The sequence below is a fragment of the Fistularia commersonii genome, chromosome 5 (assembly GCF_037954325.1).
Source record: "Fistularia commersonii isolate RoL2024-O1a breed Wild chromosome 5, RoL_Fcom_v1.0, whole genome shotgun sequence".
NCBI classification, from domain to species: Eukaryota; Metazoa; Chordata; class Actinopteri; order Syngnathiformes; family Fistulariidae; genus Fistularia; species Fistularia commersonii.
This window is the reverse complement of record NC_141288.1, coordinates 18,481,958-18,508,271: the sequence shown is the minus strand read 5'-3', so window position 1 is coordinate 18,508,271 and position 26,314 is coordinate 18,481,958. Positions and strand designations below refer to the sequence as shown.

At 40.2% G+C, this 26,314-nt stretch overlaps 1 protein-coding gene across 1 annotated transcript in view; it reads right to left on the bottom strand.

The window, feature by feature from the left end:
- ccdc146 (coiled-coil domain containing 146) overlaps positions 1–24,050 on the bottom strand; it is a 30,811-nt gene extending 6,761 nt beyond the window's left edge. Inside the window, exons 1-14 of the mRNA XM_086147399.1 lie at positions 24,043–24,050; positions 21,538–21,750; positions 20,962–20,985; positions 14,882–14,975; positions 14,703–14,776; positions 13,527–13,754; positions 12,076–12,172; positions 10,121–10,213; positions 9,840–10,007; positions 8,175–8,263; positions 7,452–7,616; positions 7,181–7,256; positions 5,772–5,920; positions 5,438–5,666 (exon numbers count right to left, since the gene is read on the bottom strand). Of these exons, the coding sequence (XP_086003525.1) occupies positions 5,438–5,666; positions 5,772–5,920; positions 7,181–7,256; positions 7,452–7,616; positions 8,175–8,263; positions 9,840–10,007; positions 10,121–10,213; positions 12,076–12,172; positions 13,527–13,754; positions 14,703–14,776; positions 14,882–14,975; positions 20,962–20,985; positions 21,538–21,750; positions 24,043–24,050 (1,707 nt within the window). The remainder of the gene's footprint in view (positions 1–5,437; positions 5,667–5,771; positions 5,921–7,180; positions 7,257–7,451; positions 7,617–8,174; positions 8,264–9,839; positions 10,008–10,120; positions 10,214–12,075; positions 12,173–13,526; positions 13,755–14,702; positions 14,777–14,881; positions 14,976–20,961; positions 20,986–21,537; positions 21,751–24,042) is intronic.
- Between the last annotated feature and the right edge of the window lie 2,264 nt (positions 24,051–26,314).

The following is a 26,314-nucleotide window of genomic DNA, read 5'->3' as shown; positions in this document are numbered from 1 at the left end:
CATGTGTCTTCAGATCTACAACAGCATCCATGTGGATTACAGGATATAAATGCGTAATTCTAACATAAGGATTATGTTTTACATTGGCAAATTAACAGAAACACAATATCAAACACTAATTTGAACACTCGAGTACTTCAATTAACCAACAAGACATTCAAATCAAATGCCGTCTGCTTATTTATATCCTAAAGCATAAAAAAGGCCGCTGTGATGAGCACATAATTTATTAAAACCGCAAAGCCGCGGTATAACGTAAAGATGCGAAACTGCTGTGACCGCTAAAGTAGAGTTCCAGTCACCATATTTTTTTCTGCTTTATTTGCTTGCGTGTTGTGATTTTTCTCATTCGCCTCTCTCCTGTTTGATTTTTGCTCACCCCTGTAAAAAAAATCCCTATAGTTTTATTACCCGCACAGGCAAACGACAGGTGGCGGGATGGTAAACACATCTAGAGAAGGTGGATAACGTCTTGAAAGGACATACAAACAGCAACTTATGAGCGCTGCGACAGGGCAGTCATTAAAGTGACCGCATCAATGTGTCACCAAAGATGTGTTTTTCAGGTACTCTTTATATATATCTATATATATATATAGATATATATGGGAAGTGCACACACTCACAGAGTGTTGCGGCCAATGTTTGTCTGTCTATTCGTGTTCAAAAGGCAAGGTGCCAGCAGTTCACGGATGCAAAGAAAATCCAGGATCCAACACCAACCTCTGCTTATTTTGCGTCAATTAAAATTCCTGAGAGCAAATGAAAGCCTGGGAGTATATTGAAACTTCAATAGTTTCACAGATGGGCCGATTTATCTTTGTCAAAATTTCCCATCAAAGAGAGGGGGACTCTGTCTGCAATGAACAGATAAACTGGTCACAGATGAATACAAATACACAATATATAGGATAAATCAACGGCAAGGCAGTTGAATGGAGATTGAATTCGCATAGAGAATGACTTTGCAGGGAGAATGAATTAAGCTGGCAAGGGAGCTGCAATAGAAGAGTGATTCACATTTTCTACTCAAGAGAGCAAGACAGTCATATGAGGAGAACAGCAATTTAGAGGATCGTTTGCTCTTCGGAGGTACGGCTGGCTGGGTGGCCGGATGAACGGATGGACGGATGGACGGATGGACGGATGGATTAAATTGCATGTAAGATCCATATCGCTCGGCCGATATCTTCCACTGATCCTCCGACTATCGATTTGGGGCTTTACATTTTGGTCAATGCGAACGTCTTGGGCCAAGAGGTGACCAGGTTTGGGCGGGAGGTTCGTAGCGGGGAGGTTAATTGATGAATATGCGCAGGCACGCCTCAATCCCGACACGCCGCTGTGATGACGGATATTAAAAATACAAATCAAATCTCAATATGTATTTTCGCCCTAATCTCGATGGACAAATATTTGCCTACGCAGGCAGAAACGGTAGACGAGGAACGCGAAAGGACTTTGCGGCAGGAGTTCGACCGGTCAAATGAATGCGGGCTTTTTGTTGCCGTGCAGGTGAACGCTCTGTGGATAAACAGGAAAATAAAAAAGAAGAAAGCGACGATGGCTTAAATGACAGCTGGCAAATTTTGGCCATTTCCATCAGGTCATTGCCTCGCAACCAAAGAGTCTGCCGAGCTCAAATTTCATTTCACGGAGCGGCTCTGCCCGGACTCATATTCTCATTTTCATCTGTTTCACAAATTCTGTTTGGTTTGCGACCATTTGTGTCAGATGGGGTTGGTTTGATTCAAGGTCTGGCTATTCGTTGTAGCAACAAATAATACATAAAAATAGGGAATGCCAGATGTTTTATACCCGTAGCCTGGCAACTACACAAATTTGCCAGTCACAATTTCATATCAATCCGTAAATCCAAGTGCCCCCCCCCCCCTTCTATTTAATTTGATTTCCAACCGGATCACCCTAGCCAAGCCAATCACAACCAATTATCTCATTAGAAGCGGGTTCATTATGAGGACTGGGCAAAAGCTACTGAGTTAACAGGATAGTTGCCACCACGCAAGTGGATTAGGCTACCTGGATGGATAATTGACTTCCAACAACAACAACCCTGAAACATGTACCTCGCTTTTGGGGCACAACATGTTCGTCATTCGGTATAAGCGTGTCGTGTTTTTCCGTTTTATTCATCTATTTATTCAATTTAGGATCACAAATTCCAAAACTCTGGTTGTGCAATCCCTGTGTGATCCCTCTGTTATTACTTGTACTTTTTGCCAATCTTGTCCTGAGAAATGTTAGCTTTGTGTTTGTGGTCTAATGGCCACTTGATTTTTGAAATCTACTATAACGAAAACTGTCTCCCATTTAATTACTAAGAATGATTTGGGCTTGTAAACTAAAACAACATCTGCTTCCAAAGTGGAGTGAATGGCCCGTAAAGTGTGTTTACTTCAACGCTGGACAAAACAGCACTGAGAACACTAAGAGCTTTCACCAAGAGTGTATTTTCTATACCAACAAGCATTTGGTAAGTAGTCTCCACGTTCCAACCTGTGGAATATTTATCTGTTGGCCATCAGAAAGAATGCAGGTTTCAGGCATTTACCATTAGCTACACCTCCCTTTGATTCATGCCACATGTAAAGTGTAGACTTTTAAAGTTGCATAAACAGAACTGTGTCCGAACCACACTTAAAAACCAAGAGCAGGAGCGGGCAAACTACGGCCCGCGGGCCACATCTGGCCCGTTGGTCTTTTTAATCCGGCCCGCCAAAGATTGGTACAAAATTCATACTGGATGTGAACAATTGAATGATCGGATCAAATGCGGGGATCGAACAGGAGATTATTTTACTTTTGGAGCTACTTTAGAATTTTCCTGCGCTGAATGACACAGATTGGCTTTGTGATTTAGCCTTTACTGTGGACATACTGACACACATGAATGAGCTGGACGTGAAGCTACAAGGGAAAAGACGGTTTGTGCATGAAACGCAAACAAACGCCAGAGCCGACAAAACCAAGCTGATTATATTTTCAAAGCAAAGACAACGTTCAGACAAATGTCAGACAAGTCTGATATGTACTGTTAACGAACGCGTATGCGTATTAATATGTATCGTATCTTGTGCTTACCCGGCCCGTCTGTCAAATTTTAAAAGTCAATGCAGCCCCAGAGCCAAAAAGTTTGCCCACCCCTGGCCTAGAGTCTCGTAAGAAGTTCATCAGTAACAGATCAGTAACTTGAGCTGAGACCACGGATGTTCTGCATGCAACCAGTACCTGATGAGACACTAAAAGTGGTGAACGGACCAAACCGTGACAGATTCGGTCACCCCTGACAATGAAAGCAACAAGAGAAAATAAAGTGGCATCAAAAGGCCTGCTGTAGCAAACGATAAACAACAGAATGAGTAAACAGATGGAGACAAGGGAGATGGCTGCTTTAAATGGCAGCGTGTAGAGGAGTCTGTTCCAACACTGGATTCTTCCAAAAGAGCACAAGACTCAGATGAGAGAATTCAAAACCAGTCACTCACAACACACCCAATCCCATAACGCTGCAACTGGCAGACAGTTCGCTGCCTGTATGCTTCACTCCCTCTATGTCTCTGTCAGTTTCATGGCCTCGCTGTGTTGATAGACTGTTTTTAATTACGTTCTTTCAAAGTTTTCGTTCGCGCAATCTGTTTTGTGTGTCGTTTTTGTTTTTTTTTTTAACTTGTTTTTGAACTTTAAGTCTTCACACAAGTCGGTACTCGGCGATCTAATCAGCCACGTCACTGAGAAGTTAAGAGAGGACATCGGTGGACCTGTTGAAGCCTCTTTACTCCAGTGTCACTAATTTTAACCGTCTGGACCCTCGAGTCAAAAAACACTCTTGTAGCTGTTATTGACCAGACACCAAATGAAACGAATGATATCTAATATTTTCTATACAGTACGTGGCATTGTTATGGTTCTCACAAAGTATTGGTTCCAGGATCTGAGTGGAATTCCCCTCGTCTCTAAACTGGACACACAGGTCTGCACATCCAAGACGTGGAGCACAAGATCTCACACAATCTAGTAATTCTTGAAATCTCAAAAGGACTATATACTGTCATCTCATCTCATTGCCTCCACAGCAGTAAAACATGGCTGAGGCTAATCCAAACACACACACACACACACACACACACACACACACACACACACACACACACACACACACAGAAATAGCTGGACAATGATCTCCAGCACTGTTGGATGTAGTTACATTTACAGATTGACATGCACGTACAAACATGCAAGGAAGGACAAGCTTCAACACGTGGAAACCAGTTTTATAACTTCAAAACACCAAATGGCACAAAATGAGAATTCTTAATGGGTCCACACAGACTAATTAACCATTTTATATCCTGATATATCCTCATGGTTGTTGTTATTTGGTGCTGGTCGAAAGTACACTGCAAAATACTGGCGGTAAATAGTTGGTGAATCTGTCTTTGCTCACCTCACTATGAATTTTATTTCCTTCCTTTGTTTTGCTACAGTTATAATTACATCCTACTAATGTGATGCAATTTACCATTGTTATTAAAGTACTATATATTAACCAAACCCATATTACGACCAGTGTAATGAAACACAAATACGGTGAGGCGGGATATAATATGAGTAAAATGACGTTTGGCTATTTTAGAAATAATAAAGGAAAAGCTTATCTCACGTTTAACTACTGAAAACATTTACCGTTTGCGATGCGGGCTTCCATTTTTACAAATTTCTCTCAACTGGGTCAGTGTTGGCGCAGATATACAACAAGGATGCTGGAGTATCACTGAATCAAGCCAGATGAGCCGAGGCAGGAAATGCGACTATACTTTTGAGGTGAACAAATAGAACTATAAGTTTTTTACTAATGAAAAACACAATCATAGCCCGAAAACAAATCAATACGCAGAGATTGTGTTCTCCGTCTGCAGTTGAAGCAGCAACAACCGCCGGCAGGATAAAATGTAAACGCTGAGCTCAGAATTTCCAGATGAAAGTACTGTAAGATTCCAAAATGATGGATTAACAGTTTTTTAGTTGGTAGTGTAAAGTTGTATGTTTTTCAAGATGAATAACAGTGACGTTCGGTGGAAAAGCTCATCGTCCGCGCATTCGTCACCGCCGATTTGTTGGCGTGGCCTACCTGGCAACCTGTTGTATGAGGCGAGGAAACCTTTCCCACTCGCCTTTTTACCCAAAGAAAAATGACTTGAACTGCATGTGAGCCCACTTTCATCAATGAATAATTCATATGAAATGTTAAATATCTCGGATTTTTTCAGAAACTACATTTAGAGCAGTCTTCTAGGTTAAATCTATAGGTGCTCTTTCTATTGATCTCTGATGAGAACGTAATCACCGACGGCCACCTGCCGGATTTGTGTGCGAGTAAACGTGTGTGTGTTTGTGTGTGTATTCCATATTTTCACACCTGGATCTGAAGCAACGTAATCTCTTCCTCCAACTTTTTCTTCACAGGAATTTCCTTCTTTTTGTAGTCTATCCGTCTTTTCTCCTCATTAATGGCCACCTGTAAGTCTCTCATCTCCTTCTCCACGGCGTCCAGCGTGTTCTTGCTCTTATCGGTGTCCGTCTCCTGGGAGTTCGCCGTTTTGTGGTAACCGAGCAATACTTCCTCATGTTCTAGGAGCTGAATGCCACTGCGGGTAAAAAGCAGGGATTTTTTTTCCCACCGTTTGAAATTTGCAGTAAATTACCGACTGGAATTCGGGCGATGTCGCTTTTGCTTGATATGATAAACGTACAGGAAATTGCGACGCTGCACAGCCACCTCATGGTTCTTGTTTAGTTCAACAAGCGTTTGCTCCTGGAGGTTGATCGTTTGTCTGAGTTTCCTCAGCTGCAATTTGTTGTCCTCACTCACCTGACTGACCTGGCGGCGCTTCCAACCAATCTGCAGAATGTCAGACGAAAAAAAATGGAAATAAAAAGAGGTATATGCTTTTAATTAGCGAGGAAGGTAGGTTTTTCCAAGGACGTGTTTGGAATTCGGTCCGACCGCGACACATTTGGTAGGATATCATTAACCCTTGTGTTGTCTTGCGGGTGAAAAGTGACCCACTACGACGTTTAGCTGTAGAAAAAAACACCTTAACCTATTTTTTTCCAACTTGAAATTTTATGACTTTTCCTAAAGAGACCCTATAATTAGAAAAAGTGATACTTCTTTTTTGTTCATATTTCCATGTGGGCTGTACATCACTAGGGTACAAAGATTGTTTTATGGGTCATTTTTGACCCGTAGGACAAGGGGAGTAAACACTATGTTATTATCGCACAAGGGTTAAATAGAAAATCATCAAATATTAAGTCCAAATGGTATGCGAGCGAGCAAATCCAGTGCATTTTGAGCTTCATTCAAAAACCTTGTTAAAAGGACAGAATGATTCACATCACTTTTGGCATTTTGGCATTTGTTTATCTAGTTTTTTGGGGGTTTTGCACTGTGATCCCCCCCCCGCCCCAAGGAATATGCAAATGGAGACAGCGGTTTCAGAACCACAGCACCAGACAGAGGATGAGTTATGCTACTCAGCAATTCTGTGCGAGAACTTTATGTGGATTTCAATCAAGCGGACACAACCGAACTACCTAATTAGGTTTCGGCATCGAATCTTCAGGCTCAGGTTAAGCGAACAGAAATCTGACTCAACCTCATGCTTTGTAAAGCATTGCGATATGGATTAAAACACAATAAATCAAGAGGAGTGTACGCTTGTTGAAAAGTCAGCACAGCTTAACGTCGCTAAAGAAATACATTTCGCAGAAAAGCGTATAGCTTCTGATGCAACAGCTACTTCCAACTGGCCATTTCTTGCTGTCTTAGCTGCATCTTCTTGTCAGTTCTATTCAGCCTGCTGCATTGTGTATTTTCCCCCCGAATCTCTGCCAGACTGACATCATCACCCTTGTGTGCACACGCTTTTCCAACCTATTCTGTCTCGTGTTTGCCTCTCACATTTTTGACACCGTTTCAATGGATCCTGTGCTTTCTGCCGAAACCCCGACTAATAAGTAACTTGAAACAGGCGCTTTTCAAGATCCAAGAAATGAAAACGTTTCCTCTCAAACTCAGGGACTCTGAATTATTCCTAACACACTGAGATCGCTTGTCGGAATTATAATATGAGTGTATCAAAAAATCAAGGGGTACCTTCGAGATGTTGTTGCGGAGTTTATCCCTGGTTTTGGAGCCGTGAGACATCTTCATGCGAGCTTTTTTGAGTGACCTGAGAAGAAAACGAGAGATGACAGGGAAAAATAAGAAATAGTGAGTCAATGCTGTCTGAACTACATGTATGGAAATGCTTTTTCAAAAAGATCATGGAGAATTGCACTTCATTAGTATCTCCTGCAAACACGAAACTCTTCATTTTTGCACGACAAAGACACAGACACACACACACACACACACACACACACACCTGTCCTTATTGATGACAATGCTGTGCTGGATATCAGCTTCGTTTTCAAGCAACTTGATTCGCTCCATCAATTCTACCACTGTCTGCGAGCTGATATCTTTCAGCTTGACGTACTTGTTTTTCTCCTCCATAATCACGTCACAAAGTTTACAGTATTGTAGCATCCTGAAAACAAACCGGTAAAACAAAAACAGCGATTACCCGCGGACCCATCCTTCATGTTCATTACGGTGGTGGTTTTTTCATCCGCTGTTGAACAATGTCGGGAATTTGGCGTGAGAAATATAAAAAGCTGGAAATTCGAGGGACAGAACAGCGCTCTGTTGTTCCTGCTGGTGTGAGATGCATGCTTCAGCAGTAACAGTGGGTGCGACAGGAATTTATGCCAAGGCCATACTTGCATGGTCACTGCCACCAGGACGGAAAAAAAACAAATAAGCAGAGTTTCTACTATGTGGTTGAAATTACTTGACAAAAGCAGAGATGTAGCTTGCAAGACCGCAGGCATGGTAAACATTTATTTTTAATAAATTTAATCCTACGGTGGGATCCACCAGAGGGACTAAAAACAGGAAAAGACTGACATATCAACGATGAGGTAGGATGAGGTAATCTGCCATTTGGTGCAAATGGCAGATTACTTTTCTTTCATCCAAATTGTTTAATCGTAAATATTTCCAATTTTTCAAAGCTGAAAGAGAGAGAGAGAGAGAACAGCGATACCTGCGCTGCAGCACAACGTTGAGCTTATTTTGATCTGCAATGACCAGGTCTTTCTGTCGCAGTTCCTTTGTGATGTGTCGGCTCATTTGCTGGGGAGATATTGATGGAGGTAAAGCAGATGTGAGCAGATGTGTGTTTGTGTGTGCGACCTGCTAAATGAAAAGAAAAAAAAAAAAAAAAAAAACAGAACACCGTGACATTTACACATCGTTTTTTTAAAAACTGCCGTGAGGTAAACAAACGCACATCTGTTGCACAACCCAATAAATTCAGTTCAGCGATAAAAAGACGTTACTGCGACTCAATTATAGTGAATATGTATTTGAAGATCGCTCGTCTGCAGGTATACAAAGTTCAGTATTGTAGAGAATTCCTATCAAATGATCAGCTGACCTTCTACATTCATCCCAGTTCAGGGAAAAGGTTAGTGTTGATGCTTCATAAGGTCATGTTTTTGTTTTCTTTTTTTCCTTCCTTTTTTGTTTATCAGATGACGGATCCAATAACACATCGGAAAGAGCCTCCAGAATTATCATTCGCGTCTGGCTAGACCGTCTCTACAGGACTGTCTCAGAAAATTTGAATATTGTGATAAAGTTCTTTATCGTCTGTAATGCAATTACAAAAACAAAAATGTCATACATTCTGGATTCATCACAAATCAACTGAAATATTGCAAGCCTTTTATGGTTTTAATATTGCTGATTATGGCTTATATCTTAAGAAAAGTCAAAAATCCCATCTCAAAATATTAGAATATCATAAAAAAGTAATTTTTGTTTTTTTAATTGCATTACAGAAGATAAAGAATTTTATCACAATATTCTAATTTTCCGAGACAGTCCTGTAAAAGAAAAAAAAAACAACTAAAAGTTTTTAGAAGTTTTTATCACACTTCAGTCCATCTTTATTGTATTTCAAAAGCCTGGTTGGCCTCATTTTGGTTTGAACTCTCAGGTTGGGTTTGAGGTTTTTTTTTTTTAATTGTTTATACAATTTCCTACTATTATTTACTTTTCTTATGTTTTACTTGAAACTCTGGCACAACAATTTCCTTCGGGATGAATAAAGTTGTTCTTATTCTTATTCTTAAAATCACCCGGAATATTTTCTTTTTATGAGGATATTTTTGAATTCGTTTTTGTCACTGGAACATGTTCGATGCTCACAGTTTGACATGCAATTTTTATTCCCCTGTAAGGTTTTGCATAAGAATATAAAACGTATATGTATAAAAATTTATCGCGTTAACCTTTTTAGTCACTCCGATGTTTTGACATGTTGGTGAGACATGTTGGCGCTGGACCCGACCAACGATTTCTCAAATCAACGTCCTAGTTGTTTCCTCACGCCATTAGTCATCTGCAGCTCGCAGCAGGTTGTGCTCTGCACACACGAATACAGCGACATAAGAACCAGACTGCTCCAAGTGGGAGGAAATGTCTGTATGTGCCTGAATAACTATCTTGTCTCCTGCTACCCAAGTGACCGAAAAAAAAAAAAAAAAAAAAAAAAAAAAAAGAACAACTTCAAACCCAGCCTGAGAGTTCAAACCAAAATGAGGCCGACCAGGCTTTTAAAATACAATAAAGATGGACCAAAGTGTGATAAATACTTCTATCACTGTTTGTTGGTAGTGAATTAGTGGACGCATGTGCGTTGCACCTCAGCTCGAAGCATTTCACGATGCTTCTGGCCTCTCTCCTCCGCTTTGATCAGCATCAGACATCTGAGGTTATGGAGTTCTTCTCTCAGGCAGTTTGACTCCCTCAGCAGCTCCTGAACCAACTCCAACTGCTTCTTCTTCTGTCTCTCCGCTGCTGCCGTCGATCGCTTGTGGCAAATACACGCAGCCCCGTTGTCACTTCAAATGTCTCGTACGAAGAGGGGCGTTATTGTGCGAACGGGGGAGATCGTTTCATTTCGCCAAAGCCATCGTTACTCACCGTGTTTTCGAAGCAGACCTTAAGATCATCCACCTCTTTCTGAAGCTCCGTTCTCTGCTGAACACAAGCCTCTCGGTTTGGAACGGCAGCTATCTGTCAATTCGAAGCCAATGACAAACTGTTTATCGGGTCTGGGAAATGACATTTATATTACACTTGTATTTTTCTTAAAAAGTAACAGAAAGTATTCACACTCTCTCCTTGATTGTTATCTATTACATTGAAAAATATAGGAACGAGCATAAAGATTTTTTTTTTTTTTTTTTTTTTATCAAATTCACTCCGTGCATATGGAGTCTCATATCAAACGCTGCCTTTGAAATAATTAATGCTATATATCAATGTTTCCCCCAGGCTCATTTCATAGCTGTTGGATCCAGGGACACTGAACATATTCACTGAAACTAATAAAAATTACAAGCTGAGCTTCATTCTTTCCACAGAAATAGCTGTCTTTCTCATCACTGCTGCGAGACACAACTTTTAAAAAGCTTCTAGTCACGTCAAAAAAAAAAAAAAAACATCCGACAAAGAGTAAACAGTTTAAATGAGATTAACAAAATCCTAGACACCTCCGTGGTGTGCGATATTTCATTGATATCCAAAATTTGAGCCTCTTGAATGGTGATTCAAACAAATCCTTCACACACCGCTCGGTCTTATTACAAGAACGGTTTACCAAAAATGCATTGAATATTACAGTAATGCGTCAATAACATCACAAATGCAATAATTCATCAGACAAGTCATTTCGGGGCTTGGGAGCCCCGAGAGCAAAGGCTCGATCCCCTTCAGTCATTCATCATGAAGAAGGATCAGACAGCAGGTTCCTCTCCCCGGACCACAGGCTGGTCACCGGTTGCCGCGGCGGCAGCACTTCGGATAAATATTCGGAAGGCGCGCCGTGGAAGGCTTTGAACGTAATGAGTAAAATCTTGAAATCAATCCTGAAACAAATGAGTAGCCATCGTAGCATCGATACGGAGAGGAGGGTAATATTTCCAGCTGCATTCGGTCTTGTTTAGAGTATTGCTGATGCATTTTGCACAATTAGGAGTCAAGCGGTTGATCCTTTCTTTGTATCTACAATGTCTATTACTTCTGTTCTCGGTAGATAGTTCTCATTTTGTCCTTGCGCTGTTTTTCAGAGGGAAGTTCGACCCGTCGATTCGGTTTTGTTTTGATAAAATGCGCCGCTTATCGGGAACACGCGCGAAGATCATTCGGCTTGACACTTTTTTCCATGCAAATCATTTAGGCATTTAATTGAACGTTATCGTGCATTAACTTTAAACGGGCGTATCAGATGGGAAATCACGTGTTTGTACATGTCGCAATAGAAGTAGTTATACTTTGCAAGTATAATACGATCAGTCACTTCCCATGAACGATGTACTTGACACTTTTCGGCATGATGAGGCTGGCAAATGCTTGTTTAAACAGGATTCACGGTTAAGTGAGAAATTGCTCATCAGTGAGTCATTGGTAAGATCAGACATTTTGTAGAACTAACCGGGTTTCGGTATTTCCTAAATACGTAAAATCCCCAACGCGCCACTGTGATTTCCTTTCATGTAGCTTTGTGCTTAAGAGATGTGCTGACACATTTCCCTAAACTCTCTCTCTCCATTCTTCTTTTTGTTTCTCTTTAAAAAAACGATGTAGAGAAGCAAAAGTAACAGGATGGTGAAAGAAAAAGTAATTACTCCCCATTATTGCTTTAGATAATTGGCAAAATTATATTTATCCTCATAATATCCCCACTTGCGTTGAAACTCGAAACTCTTTTTCAACACGTTGTCAACACGTGGAAAAAGACAATCAGGATATAATGTTTAACATCATTAAGTCAAATGTATTACAGCTATTTTGGAGGTACCGGTAACGACAACATGACCCCAAAGTCATCCAATTGCATAAATTCCGCAGAGAAAATATTCTGTGCATACGGTCACCTGTGCCTGTAGGTTACTATAGGTGGATCGCGTGAGTTGGAGCTGCTCCGTCCCCCTGGCCAACGCATTCTCCATCCTCTTGAGGGCTTGCATCTGCCTGAGGAAGAAAACAGCAACCTTTAAAATATTTATCCCCTTCACTTTAAACCCACATGTCTCATAATTTTTCAGGGGCCGAATGAATTTCATTGACTACTGTAAAATGTGGAGGATTTTTTGTTAACTTGACTTTTTTTTTTTTTTATCCAACCAGCCAAACTTTTTTCTTTGACTATTTGAAAAAAAAAAAAAAGTAATTTCAATCAATATTTGATTTAGAAACTCCTAATTTAATTTTGTATGGATGATTACATACAAAATAATGTCAGTGCATTAGTATTATCATTGATTATTTTAAAGTTGAAATAAAATGCCAAAAAATTTAAATATTTAAATTGCAATTTTCATTTTGTTCAATTTGCATGATACCTAAATTAAATAAGAAATGTGTCCCGCCAGCCAAAATAATTGCCTGCTCCTGCTCTACACACTGCTTTTCATAGGTGTTTAATGCAGACGGAGTTTTCAAAGTGATTATTGCGGTTACGCTGCTGTGACAAAAGAATTTCCCCTGCGAGGATCAATAAAGTTTATGTTAGACATTGAAATCTCATGCCGTTATACATTTGCAGTTTGTATCATGTCTTCGGAAAGAGGAGTACGTGGTGCTTGTTTACGATTGGGTTGAACTGTACCTATTGTTCTCCCGACGCTGCGCAGAAAGACTTTCATACAGGTGTTTCCTGTCGCAAATGATGTTTTTCAATTTCATTTCCAGGATTCCTCTGGTGATGGAAAACAGCACAAACGTTCCGTATAACGTCAGTTTTCAAAAGCTCAATATATCTATATCATTGAAATGAGAGAAAATTAGACAAAGATTCAGATGATCCTTTGCCTTCCCGCTCTCTTTCCATGTAATAAAATATCTGTCATCACATTGTGATGCAAGTCATTACTTTCGAAATAGTGCTAAACAATGATTCCCCGCTGTGGCTCCAAAAGTGAAATTCCAATTCATTTTCCACATTAGAAGTTTCATTACTGGCCATAAATATGCAAACATCAAGGCGATCCTTCCACTAAATACACATTAGCTCACAAAGAACTTAAACATTAATCCTAAGGAGCAACAGCGATGTCTCTGACTGGTGACCACTGGAAGCATCTTCATCTTCCTTACCAGCACTGAACCAATTTACCCAGAACACATAAGTGTGCAATCGTTTTTGAAAAATTTCCCAGCAAACTGTATGTTAATATCCAGCACACAGAGTTTGTTTTCGAAGTGACGGTGATGTAAAACCTGATGGTTTCCACACAAGTCAATAAGCAAATTCATAGTTATATGGAACTTAAAGCTGAATCTCGATTGTTTCGACGCACGACTTTTTGCATATACGAAATTGTACCTTTGTCCCATAACTTCAGCTTCTCCCTCTTTGAAGACTTCCCGGTCTTTCTGCAGCTGTCTGAATCGCCCTCGACAGGCTGCCGCTCGAGTCCTGAGACCCTCCAGCTCCTCAACCATGCCCTTTTTCTTTGACTTGAGTGATAAGTTACACTCTTCTGCGTCCTTCACTTGCTGCTTCACCACCGATATCTCCACCGTCAGTGTCTCCAAGTTCTTCGTTGCAGCACTGATGTTTGTTCACGGAGGTCATGGAAAAGTGTAACCACAGACAGCATGTAAGCGCTTACAGAACAGTTCATATCATGTGACGAACATACAGTACGCATATGTCTTTCAGATACACTGGCACTAAGCTTTGTGAATTTTCAATTCGGAGTCCAACCTCGCTCGGTTCAGTTCCACTGCATGACTTCAATTGCAAGCAAAATAGTGGCTTGAAATAAACATAAAAGAGACTACATAGAGGCTGCTGGTTAATGTGAATTTAATGAAGTCTCATCCACATGGTCACATTTTTTATTAAATCAAAAGGCTTGAGACCTTCAGTTTCCTGTGATTAATTTAAATGGTTCAACAGTCTGTATACAAATGTCCTCTTCCCTTTTTGGCCTTGGATATATCTATCTATCTACACAGGGTATGTATATATATATATATATATATATATATATATATATATATATATATATATATATATATATATATATATGTGTGTGTGTGTGTGTGTGTGTGTAGAGGCTAAATCTACAGTTAATCAGAAGGAAAGATAAGACAGAAAAACTGAACAAAGAACAAAAATGCAAATGAGGGATTCTTGAAGAAAACCGAGTGTTAATAAAAGATGTCCGAGCTTTAGTCATGCACAAATTGGCCTCTGATCTGTATCAAGAGTGAACTCCTTGCTAGCGGATGCTCCGTTGCACTGTATTCAAGCCGCAGTCCGCTAAAGGATCTCCGGACTGCTCATATATTTGGAGATCCAAATGAACTCAGGGAAGGGATTTGGGCAGACAGAAGAATTTTATTAATAAATGGCTGAGTTTAGGCTGCCTGTTGGTGTCTCTTTAAAGGATCCTAACCGGATCATTTGGATTTTCTATCTTTCTTGTTTCGACTATTGGGTGCACTTTTCTTTTTTTTTTTTTTTTTTCTTAAAGGGGTCAAATGGGCTCACTCTTTGTCGGACTGCTTCCTCTCAGTATCCTTTAAAATCCTGTCGGGTATGCTGATGAGCTGGGCTTTCTCAGCCTTGAAACAAACATGGGAGAGAGAGAGAATGCAGGAGAAATGTTATTTTTATTGATGTTGCGCTGTGAACAATGCCCCGTCGCACACATCTTGACACACACCAACCTCTTTGAGCTCTATGATTCGCTTCATGTCTTCGAGCTCTTTCAGTTCCTTCAATATCTGCTTTTCATTGGTTTCCAAATCTTCCGTCAGCCCTCTGTTCAGGGAGAAAGAGTATAAATTGGCTCGAAAATAGGGGGGAATTTAAATAATGATAAATTGAAAATTAACTATAATCTCAAAGACCGCGGCATTAACAAAAACAAAAGCAAAACAGAGAATTGATTTGTTTTGTTTGCTCGATATCGATCGCAGAAATAAAGAAATACCTGACTTCCATTTGTCTTTGTGCTATTTCTTTTTTAAGATCCTCATGTTTGTCCTGCAAGGCCTTTGTTCTGCACTCAAGTTCCTGGAGGATTGGCGGGCAAATAGTCGATGAGATCACACAGAAGGAATACCAAGTCAATGGTGGAATTAATTTAGTCCAGACTGTACAGACAAACCGTCGATATTTTTTAACCGTTTTTCATGCTTAGTCGAACTCTCAAAGTTGGCGTCAGCACCATGTGGCTTATGCTAATAAAACATTCATACACATACATATTGTGTACATTTAGATATAGATATAAATGCGTACATCTATCTGCATACAGTAACATATCATCTATCGCGAGAGAGCAGCATCTTCTGTTATCCAGATTGTTTGTTCATTATTTATCATTTCTAGTGATTGGATAACCTTGTCAAGTAATAAGGCAAAAAAATAAAAAAAATAAAAAATCTGGTATTTTGCGCTAGAAATTCCTTTGAAAAGTTCACACCGAATGACCACTTCCCCAGGAACGGTAACGAGAATGTCAAGAGTTATAATTCAGCTCGATTTCTTCAAAATGTTGAAATTCTGCAAGTGTGTGGCATCCGTCGATAACAGATGTAACTCAACAAAAAATAATTGGGTTTATTTTAAGAAGTCTTGTGGATTTATCAACCACATTCTGCAAGCCACAAACTGCAGGCAGGATTTTGATGACTAAAGGAATATTAATGAGATGCTACTTGAGACTGTTTTCAAATTTGCATAAAGAGATTCCTTCAGCTCGTTCGAGTGATGAAATCAAGTAATATACAAATCAGTATCAGCTTATTTAATTTCATTTATTATTCACACATTCAGCATACTAAGTCTATGAACCCATGGTCTCTTTTGGTTTAAATATGCTCAAAAAAAAATAATCCCATATGTGCTTAATTTTTGCATTTCTGCAATGTGCAATTCCCCCACTTGCTAATTTCCCTCTGACTGATGACCTCATCGCGAGCGTGCTTATGCAAAATGCATTCTTAAACACAATCAATCCAAAACAAGAAATCCATCGGAATCAATAATCTAAAAATGTTTTAGCTTCGCAGAGGTTAATGTGATTCTTCGAAGCAACGGCGAGTCATCATCCCAAAGGATTAAGCGGGGATGGAGGCTTAAACTAAATCTCATATTTATCCCACACTGTTTCGGTTGTAATCCATGTACCTTAATCAGGACCTGAAAGGTGCGGCGAACTTACAGCAGGTGTTGGATGAAGCTCATTTTCTTTCACCAGGCATCGCTTCTCTTCCAAAAGACTGTTCAGGGGGCGAGGTGAGGTAAGGTTGAAGAGGAGAAAATGAAAGACATAAAGGGAAAAAAAAAATTTGTCAGTCACTGAAAAGTGCGTTGTTAAAAGGAGAAACATTTATTAGTAATACCTCCACATTCCACGAGGAAAAAAAAAAAAAAAACGATCACAATTTCGGACCGTAACAAAGAATAAATGCATATAAAAACATAAGTCTCTCTGAATATTTCATCACCCGGTGACAGTTTTTGAGCGTTGGATCATAGTTTGAATTAGAAAAAAAGAAAATCTCAAGTCATCATTGTGAGAGCCTTGCATGGCATTTCAGCGCATGGTATTAATCTTCCTGACAATTTAATATATCGGCTAATAACCGAATGCTGAAGTATGTGACTGGAAAAAGTGCTGAATTTTCTGTGTATCCGTTTGGCAGAGGATAAAGGATGCTGAGTTTCAAAAGGCATATTTGCATGGCGGGCATCTGTTTGTCATGTGCAGACTGTTGCCATTTGGACAAGGAGGGAGGAGGGGAAGAGGAAAAGTCATGGCGAGGGAAACAGGTCGGCCGGAAGGGATGAGGAAACGAGAGGAAAGAGGAGAGGGTGAAAGAAGTGACACAGGGAGGGGACTCAGGTGCAGGGAGCACGCTGAGAGCGATAATTAACAACAACAACAACGACAACGTGCCTGTTCATGTTTAAACGTGAAAGCAGCAACAACATAGAAAAAGAACCGGGACGCGAGAAGTTGATGCAACAAACTTGGGCCGGAGCAGCCAAACAAAGTCAAGGATGGAAAAGTGAGAAAGAAAACTCACCGGGGAATGACCGAGAAAACGCGAGGATATGGCTGATGTTTTGGCCGGTGAAGTCAGGAAAAACAAAGGACTGAGTGAAACAAAAACATCCGAGTACAATAAATCTGCCGGTTTGAGCGTTTAACATCCAGCTTCAGTGGTAATCGATGTCGGTTTAACAGCTGAACACGATTGGACGGCGGCATCGGAGGAGACGCGGGTTTTCTATGAGTTTACGGTTCATTTTGTGAAGAACGAAATATCGAGATCGGTGTGTTGTTGATATTCAAATGCAATGTTTTCAGATCAACCATTACGCACATGCCAGAAATCTGAGAACCCCAAAGAAAGACAGGTAGTCGAACAGAAATCAACTTTAGGGTCAATCTAGACGAGAGGAAAAAGAAATATATACATTTCACAGAAATCAAGACGTGAATTCAAGTGGCCGTAACACAGTGGAAGTCCATCCAGGAGTGGAAGAGAATCAGAGACAAAGACAGGACGAGTAATCTCACTGTCAAATGCCATCACATAAAAGAAGGGCCCGGTCTAATGCAGACTATTACTGCATCCTGGGAGAGTGCTCAGTAAGTGATTTCCATTTAATATTTCAATTACTGCTCGGCATATACTGTAGCTCCTTGCTTGTGTAAGTTAGCTCTGCGCTAAAATCACCGCTTCCTTCCTATCGTGTAAAATTCGGTATAAGTGGTTTGGAATCACTGACGGAATTCAGAGTCAAATGTGATTCAGCGGATATGAAGAAAATAAAAAGAGCTGTTTCATGAAGTATCTCGGAAATGAGTAAGTAAGAACGGTTGGGGCCGTTACGGATTTTTACGTCTTATTATTTTTTCTATACCTCTGTGACACATTTCCTGTAAAGCCCAACTTGTCGGGGCAAGTCACAGATGAATGAACAATGTGTATAGTGTGTACCAGTCTGTCTCTTTGAGCCTCCTATGAGTCAAAAGACGGATTAGAGGAGTTATAAGCCAAGAACGGGACATAAATATATATTAACAATGACCAAAATACGGATGATAACTTGAATTATTAACCTGGAGATTGTGTAAATAATCTATGCTAAATTTGCTTGATGTTTTTTGGATCAGATGCATCTTGGCTAACATCCGTGTTGGTCAAATTTGTAATAAATGAATGAATCTTCTTAATAAAGTTAAGTTGGAGGAACTTTGTTTTTAGAGCACAAAGCTTAGCGGGGAAAACCTTGAGTTTGTGTTAGTCGAGCAAGCTCAGCTGATATTTTGATTTGTATTGACAAATCAGGCAGTTGCACTCACAGGGGTTCTTGAAATCATGATGACCTTGGTCGATCGGGCTGGTGTCCAGTCGAAATAAGGCTAAAAAAAAAAAAAAAACATCTGCTGCGGACCGCGCAGACACGTAGTATTTCTGTTTATATTTCAGCTCCGCATAGCCCACGTTCCTCAGATGCGCAAAGGTAATCTAACTCTATGAGAAACAGCTGCAATGATTGACAGGCCAACAGTCTCCCCTGCATCCACAATCAGGCCTTCGGATAAAGATAGATGGTCATTTGATTATTATTTTTTTTTATTTGGAAAACAGCTGGCAGGGAATAAAACACAGGCCTGATGATGGTAATAAAATCTGATGTTGAATATTTTTAAAAATTTCCCAAACAGCAGGCTGCTGGTTAGCAAACCACCTGACAGTTTATGCGATCGCTGGCATGAATACACTAATTTTTCACAATATTATCTTTTCATTTAGTGGTGCTATTTGCTTTACTTTACCAAACCTGCTTTTATTTGGTGTGACATGTGATTATTTGAGTCTGTCCGTGTTGTGTGAGCAGGTTTTGAGGATTTTTTCTTGGTCCTTTGATCAAATTGTAGTAAAGATTTTTATCTGTTTTTACAATATTCTAAATCAGTACTGATGAGTCATTATGACCTACATAAGCAAATGTAATCATCGCAAATCTTTTAACTATATTCTGTCACAAGGAGGCTGGGATATTTGGATCCCCTTTGTCAGAGGAACATTGTTTTCATATTTTTTCAGCATTTTTATAACATATTTTGTGATAAGATTAGGCCATTTCTGCTTTTCTACTACTTGTATATATGTTGATTCCGATTATAATTCCCTGTTAACGAAAAGCACGTCTTGAAATCACCTCACTTCATTATTAACCATAGATTTTCAACACTGGAATATCTTATATAGGTCTGTATGGTTTTGTAGTAACGGTTTTATATACTTTTAGATGACTTCAGCTGTTTTTCGGAGTTTTTCTAATAATGGCAATTCAAAGCTCAAGGCTTGACTCAAATTATTTTTAATTAGCAAGTGTTGTGTGGAATGTGCAAAGTGAATAACAGTGCGTGCTCTCCTCTCCCTCGGCTCTTACCTTCCTTCATCTCCCACCGTTCAAAAATATTCTGCGATCACGGTTAAACCTCTCAGTGTCCTTCTGTTTCTGAGCATTAAAAGACAACGGTTCACTCTCCACATAACATCTTCATATTAGAAATAGTATTCCTCCTGCTTCTCACATACATCAAATTTTACCAACGCAAAGTCTGCTCACTAAAAATTCCCTGGTCTTTCAGTTGCTTAAGTCATTACTATTCATGTGACATTTCAGTCTAGATTAACTTTTACAGTTACTTTTGCAAGAACCCAGATAAATCTGGTGAGGATCTGGATTTGGAAAAAAAAAAAAATAGATTTAGTTTCCGCCATTTCTTTCAATATTCTGTGATGACATTTTCTTGATTAATTTGTCATTGTCGACAAAATTGGGGACATTCACGCACACACTTGTGCACCAGAGCTGCCATGCATGATGCTAGTCAGACCTTTGGGAGGAACTGGGGGTTCTGTGACTTCGGCATGCAGGCGGACTGCGGACCTTCCACCGGGAGGGATGCCCACTCTGCCCACTGAGCCATAACTGCCACCGCAACTGGCATTTACTCAATATTCAGAGTGAAACAGAAAAAATAGAAAGAAAATGGAATTGAGTCAAATCGGAAGTGAGTCAAAGGGTTATTGGGCTATTCTTCAACTCAAATTTCGAAAGGTATAAAAATAGATTAATTTGTCTCCGTGTGGACAGTCTGGAAATGTGTTTTTGTTTTCAGTTTTGTTGGTTTTTTTTTTTACTGAACTGCACTGTGAATTCCTAGACTGCAGATTTAGTCCAGGTGTGCCAACCTTTTCTTTTCATCTTATTCTTTCACAAGATGCAATGTTGCTTGGATTCACTTTATTTAATACCAAGATGAACAACCTGTGAGTAATTGCTCTTCTGAAAATCTGGCTCTATCCCCCCCCCCCCGGTAAAAATGCCTTCGAATTACCGATGGACTCAGGCATGTCTGCCACACTCGCTTCCAACAAGGAGCAGGGGAGCCGACCCTCTTATTTGGTCTTCCCATGCTTCCCACCGTTTGAGCTAAAAGACAAAACACCATCGCCCTAAATTTGATTCACTTCATTCTTGTCCAAACCTCCGCCATCCCTTCCAAATATGGCTGTTATTTCAAGCTGCAACTGGGAAAAAAAGGCTCATTTGCAACTGAGGGACCACAGGCCTCAATGGGAGAGCAGCTGTTGCCCAGCAATGTTCTTCTAACCCCTCCATTGACTTTTCAACATGAGAATTTGTAAACACCAAAAAGGGAGATGCATAAGTGTGTGCTTTGTTTTTCATTCTTGCGAGTGCAGCTGACCTCTCGGACACGCTGAGAGAGTTGCTGAGGGAGACAGGAAAACAACGGGAATTCTGACTGCAGGAAATAGGGAGGTTCTGATAAAAAAAAAAAAAAAAAAAAAAGGCATAATGTTGTTTTCTTTGAATCGATCAAAATTTGCAAGAGTTTGTGAGAACGGGACGATTGAAACACAAAAATAAAAATGACATCAAAGAAAGAGATATGTAATATGTCATTTTAGCACAACCAAAAAAACATTAGCTACACACTTTGTCTTTAAATGCTTCACCTCAATGTCACCCTATAGTGAGCAAGAATGGACACCCTGGAATTTGAATCTCGAGACTAATAATTATCTAAACGTAAGAAAGAAAAAATATATGTAAAGGGAAGGAGTTGCTTCTTGGCTGGGTAGGGATAAGCCCTCAACTAAGCCTAGTCTGTGTGTGTGTGTGTGTGTGTTGTGTTTTCTCTAAACCAATTCACTATTACCTCTGTGTTTTACCCTTCATCCTCTTTGGCTCGGAGCTCCCTCTCAGTGGTGCTGAGGTGCATGGGAGCAATAATAATGTGCATGCATGCTATATAACTCACCACTTCAGTTTGTGTTGCAACGCGAGGTCTATGTGCTCTGCAGCTTTCAGTTCATTGTACGCCTTCAGGAGCTGCAGCCTCAGTTCGCTGACTTCACTTTCGGGCACTTCTGAAGTACTCTCCTCCGTTCCCTGCAGGTCATCCCGCAGCCTATTCAACTCTGCCCGAGACCTCTTTGCCTTCTCCAAGAGTTGGACCTCAGTATCCTGGCTTCTGTTAGATGAAACAAAGGCTTCAGTTTGTGGTGTGGCAAACTACCAACTGGGCTAACTGTTCGAGAAAATATTTATACCTTTGGTGAAAATGGAGACAGAAATCCTGAGACCAAGATAAGTGGAAACAGCAATACTTTTTTTATAAATATGATTAAAAAAAAAGAAAAAAAATTGTTTTTAAATATTGTGGCCTCAGAAGTTTCAATGTACATTTGCACATTCAGTTAGGAATATAATAAAAAGTTAGCTAAAAGAAGCGCATTTTGGGCTGTCGTCCTCCACCATTAATCATTCCTGATCGTGCAATTCAATTTCTTATATCGTCATACAATATCCTCCTTTCCCTGTAATTTTTAAGCTCACTGAACTGGGTCAGATATCTCCACAGACATTCATATGTATAGCTATAAAATAAACAAACATGTAAGACATTTCATTCAAAGAGAACAAGACAAATCACCTCTTGAGAGTGTCACTGAGTAGCCGGAAGCTGTCTTTCAGTCGGACCACGTTGGTTTCACTGATTTTGTCCAATGACAAAAGCTGGGGAGCAACACACAAAACTATTTTGAGCCCAATAATAAAGTCTCAGAAAAATGTGCATGTCCTGCATATCACAGAGTTTTTACAGCGGCTTAAATTAACCAAAACATTCGTACGATCCGCCTCGAAACGACAAGCTGAAATTACAGTTCGTGCTGGTGTATCTATCGGGGGCAAAATTTAGCTCGAGCTTCACTCATCTAAAGTAGGTTAGCTAGAAACCTTTCGTGCTTCACATTTTCTTTGATTTGACCTCCAAACTGCTTGATATTAAGAGAAAATCTCTATTTGGGAGAATCTGTGTTCATTGTAGGGTTTTTTTGGGGGGGGAAAAAGGCAGATAAGATTAGTTCAACATTGCTCCACAGTCAGCAGTTTTGTTCGATATTGTCCCGAAAAAGCCTTTCTTTTCAAAAGTTGACAACAACAAAAACTAGATAGTTTAAAGTAGTTATTGAAAAAAGGATGTTCTAAAAAAAAAAAAGAAAAAAAAAACATTTTTGTCAGAAAATAATGTTCTAAGAAAAACCTCCATTGTGTCTGTCAAAATGTGACTCCAGGCGGCCTGAAAATAAGATTTAACACATACTGGATTTATTAAAATGAAATTGTCACAAATGATATAACAGCACCGGAGCATGGCATCCTGACTCACATGAAAATAATCTGAAAAACAGATGACAGAATGTCCATTTTTCACAGCAACTACTAGCATTGAATGCAGAAACTTAAATGAACACCAAGCAATTACAACAAGGTGATGATAGACATGTTTCGAACCCATAACAAAGAGAGACCACAATCCGCAGACGTATTTTGCAATCTCTTTGACCCGATAACGCTCGCTGCTGTTCAAACTGCTCTTAACATTCGCTCTGTGGCAAGCCACAACTGAATTTGATGCGATGATAGAAATAGAGGACAGGTGTTGCTCCGCTCTTATCTTCAGTCGGGTCGGTAGAGTGGGATGAAATGAGGGATGGCTTTGCTCGTATCAAAGAGCTGCAGGACTCGGGCAATCTCAGGTCAGACTACGTAGAAAGAAATGTAATGGCAATAAGCAGATGTGCAGCCCGACACTACACACACACCCACGCACACACACACACACACACACACAGTCTGTCTACCTTGTAATACGAAGGATAGTTGATTATGTGCTTATATTCATTTCATTACATGTCTTATCAGGCTTATGTCAAATGTGTTTACAAATACGAAAACACCTTCCAAGGGCTAAAAGTATAGAGGAATTAATGTTGCGGGTGATCAGATAGGGTTGCTGTTGTTAAGATATATTTTAATGTCTCTCTTTCAGCTTCTGTTTGCTTACAACCAAGGTCGTATCACTGGCCGCCCCTGATAAGTATAATACGATGTAATGAAGTTATAATGTTTCAATCTAAGACTGTCAAATAACTCATTATAGCTTAAAAATGATAAAACACAGCGCATAGAAACTATGTCAAGGCAATGAAATAAAAGGAGCAAAACTATGTTTGCAGCAAAAAATTTGCTATTCTAGCAATAGAACAGGCATTCCGGCTGTGCCCTGGACATTTATCTAAAAGAAAACTGGAGCTGGAAACAGTTTCGGGCAGTCTTTCTGCTTCTGGTGCCAAGACTTATCTGCAGCAGAGTATTCCGTAGAGTGTTGGGGGTTTTTATGGGGTGGCTGCATGAGGCTAACATGTGGCAGACTATCTTTGAAGTGAGATAGAGACAATATATTTATGCAAGTAGATACCTGACCATCTCTACCCACCCACCCACACACACACACACACACACACACAGGCACAGGCACGCATGTGACGGGTCTGTACTGCAGAACAGCACTAAAACCTTCCAGTAATGCGAGTGTGCAGTGCAGCAAATATGTGACATGTGTTACAAAAATAAGCTGTGGACTTTAAAAATCCACATTCTTGGGGAGAAAAAAAAATAATGATCATTGCTGCGAGGCAAAGCACTGCATTCCATTATTTGATGGAAAGAATCACCGCGACCCTCTTTCGATCTCCACCTTCATGTTCTAATATTGACTGTTTGAATTGGAGTCGAGCCTACAGAGAATAGGAGCCATATTCGAAGTTTTCTCCTCTATTCTGTCATCCGGGCTGAGCTGGTAGATGGAATCAATTATATGAAAGTGTGTCACCTCTCTGTAAATATGTCATGCACATGAGGCATCATGTGATCCACAAATATTTCATGACGTGATATTGTGACTCACAAAATATTATGTTACCGAAACCATTCATACATCACGAATAGTAAGTCGTGATCGGTAAGGTTATGAACTTATGATCGTAACACTTAAAAAGGAACTTTTACTGCTCATAAGGCTCCAGGTTTACTTCACAAAAATGTGAAATGTTTGAGCAATGTTTACAGGAAAATCAATTTACCAGGGCAAAAACCACAACGGACTGACTGCATTTCCATATTACGTTAATTTGAAAAGCAAGTGCATTGCCCATTACCTAAACGTGTTTATACTGAGGAATTTGTGTCTAAATAAAGCATTTACAAGAATTTGTGATTCAGGAAGAGATGACATAAAATCATTTCAAGTTTTTTAAATGATTTGACCAACAGATGCGGCTGTTGAATGGAATACTGACAATGAGCCAGTTGGTATCCAGTAAAATGGGTTCAAATTCGGTAAAAGGTGGGTTCAGATGGGTTCAAACTACCATAATCTGTAAAGTTAGATCAGCCCTGATGTTGTCTGTCGGTGGGACGCTTCATCTACCAGTTCAACACGTCCATCCTCAGCATGGAGTGAAATCCACTGTACAGCGTACGTGTCTTGATGCATTAAGGATTATGTGTCTGACAAAGTGCACTTTGACACCCAAAAAAGACAATAAAACTGATGTGTGAGGAAGGGAGAGTATCACTTGACCAATAAGAGACTTTGTCCCCATCATCTGCTTTTAAAACATGCTTGGATTAACCTATTTTGCTTCCAGAAGAGAGGCTGAACTATTTGGTCTACGTTGTTCTAGTGCTGAGCAAAAAAGAACAACCAACCAACCGTGGCTTTCTTTGTCGCGACCATAAATGCTGATCGGCCGTACCTGGACTTTGTAACTTGATGTGTTGGACTTTGAAAATGATCAAGTGCATGTCAGTAACTTTCTCAGGTCCAATATGGTGGGCTGATGACTGAATTGGAGCATCTCCAAAACTGCAGTTCCATTCCAGGACTTCAGCAGTTGTTAACCTTCCAAAATCATAATAAAATGGATCTAAAAGGCTTTGAGGCCCGTACTGACAAGTTGTTGGCCTCTAAATTCCCCAGATCGAAGTCCAATTGAGCATTTAGAAATGTGCTGGACAAACAAGACTGATTCACAGAGCCCCAACCTCCTTACTTCCAGGACTTAATGGATCAGCCGCTAATGTCGTGGTGCCAGTGGTGCCACAGAACACCTCCAGAGTTCTGATAGGAGTGGACACCTCAATGGCCCATCGCTGTTTTTAGCAAAAGCGGGACCCCCACCGTATCAGGCCTGTGGTCATTGTATTATGACCGATTGGTGTATATTTATACGTATATGGTCGCAGTAAAGCATTACATTACATTACATTACAGTCATTTGGCAGACGCTTTTATCCAAAGCGACTTACAAGAAGTGCAATTCGATCACCGAAGATCCGAAGTACCACTAGTCGGAAGTCAGAAGTGACCGCTCAACTAAATAGCCATTTCAGAACCATATACATACATACGTTCATTTCATCGTTCATTTTGTTTTTTTTGGAGGCTAAGTGCGATTAGTAGGGTAGTGCTTGGTGAAGACGTATGTTTTCAGGTCACGGCGAAAGATGGGCAGCGACCCCGCTGTTCTGACCTTTTTCGGGAGTTTGTTCCACCACGGAGGAGCCGAGACCGGTTCGATCGGCAGCCGGGGGCTCTGAGCGACGGGGTGGACGGTCGCCCGGAGGCGGCAGATCGGAGGGGACGAGTAGGGACATGTGGCTCGACCATAACCTGGAGATAAGACGGG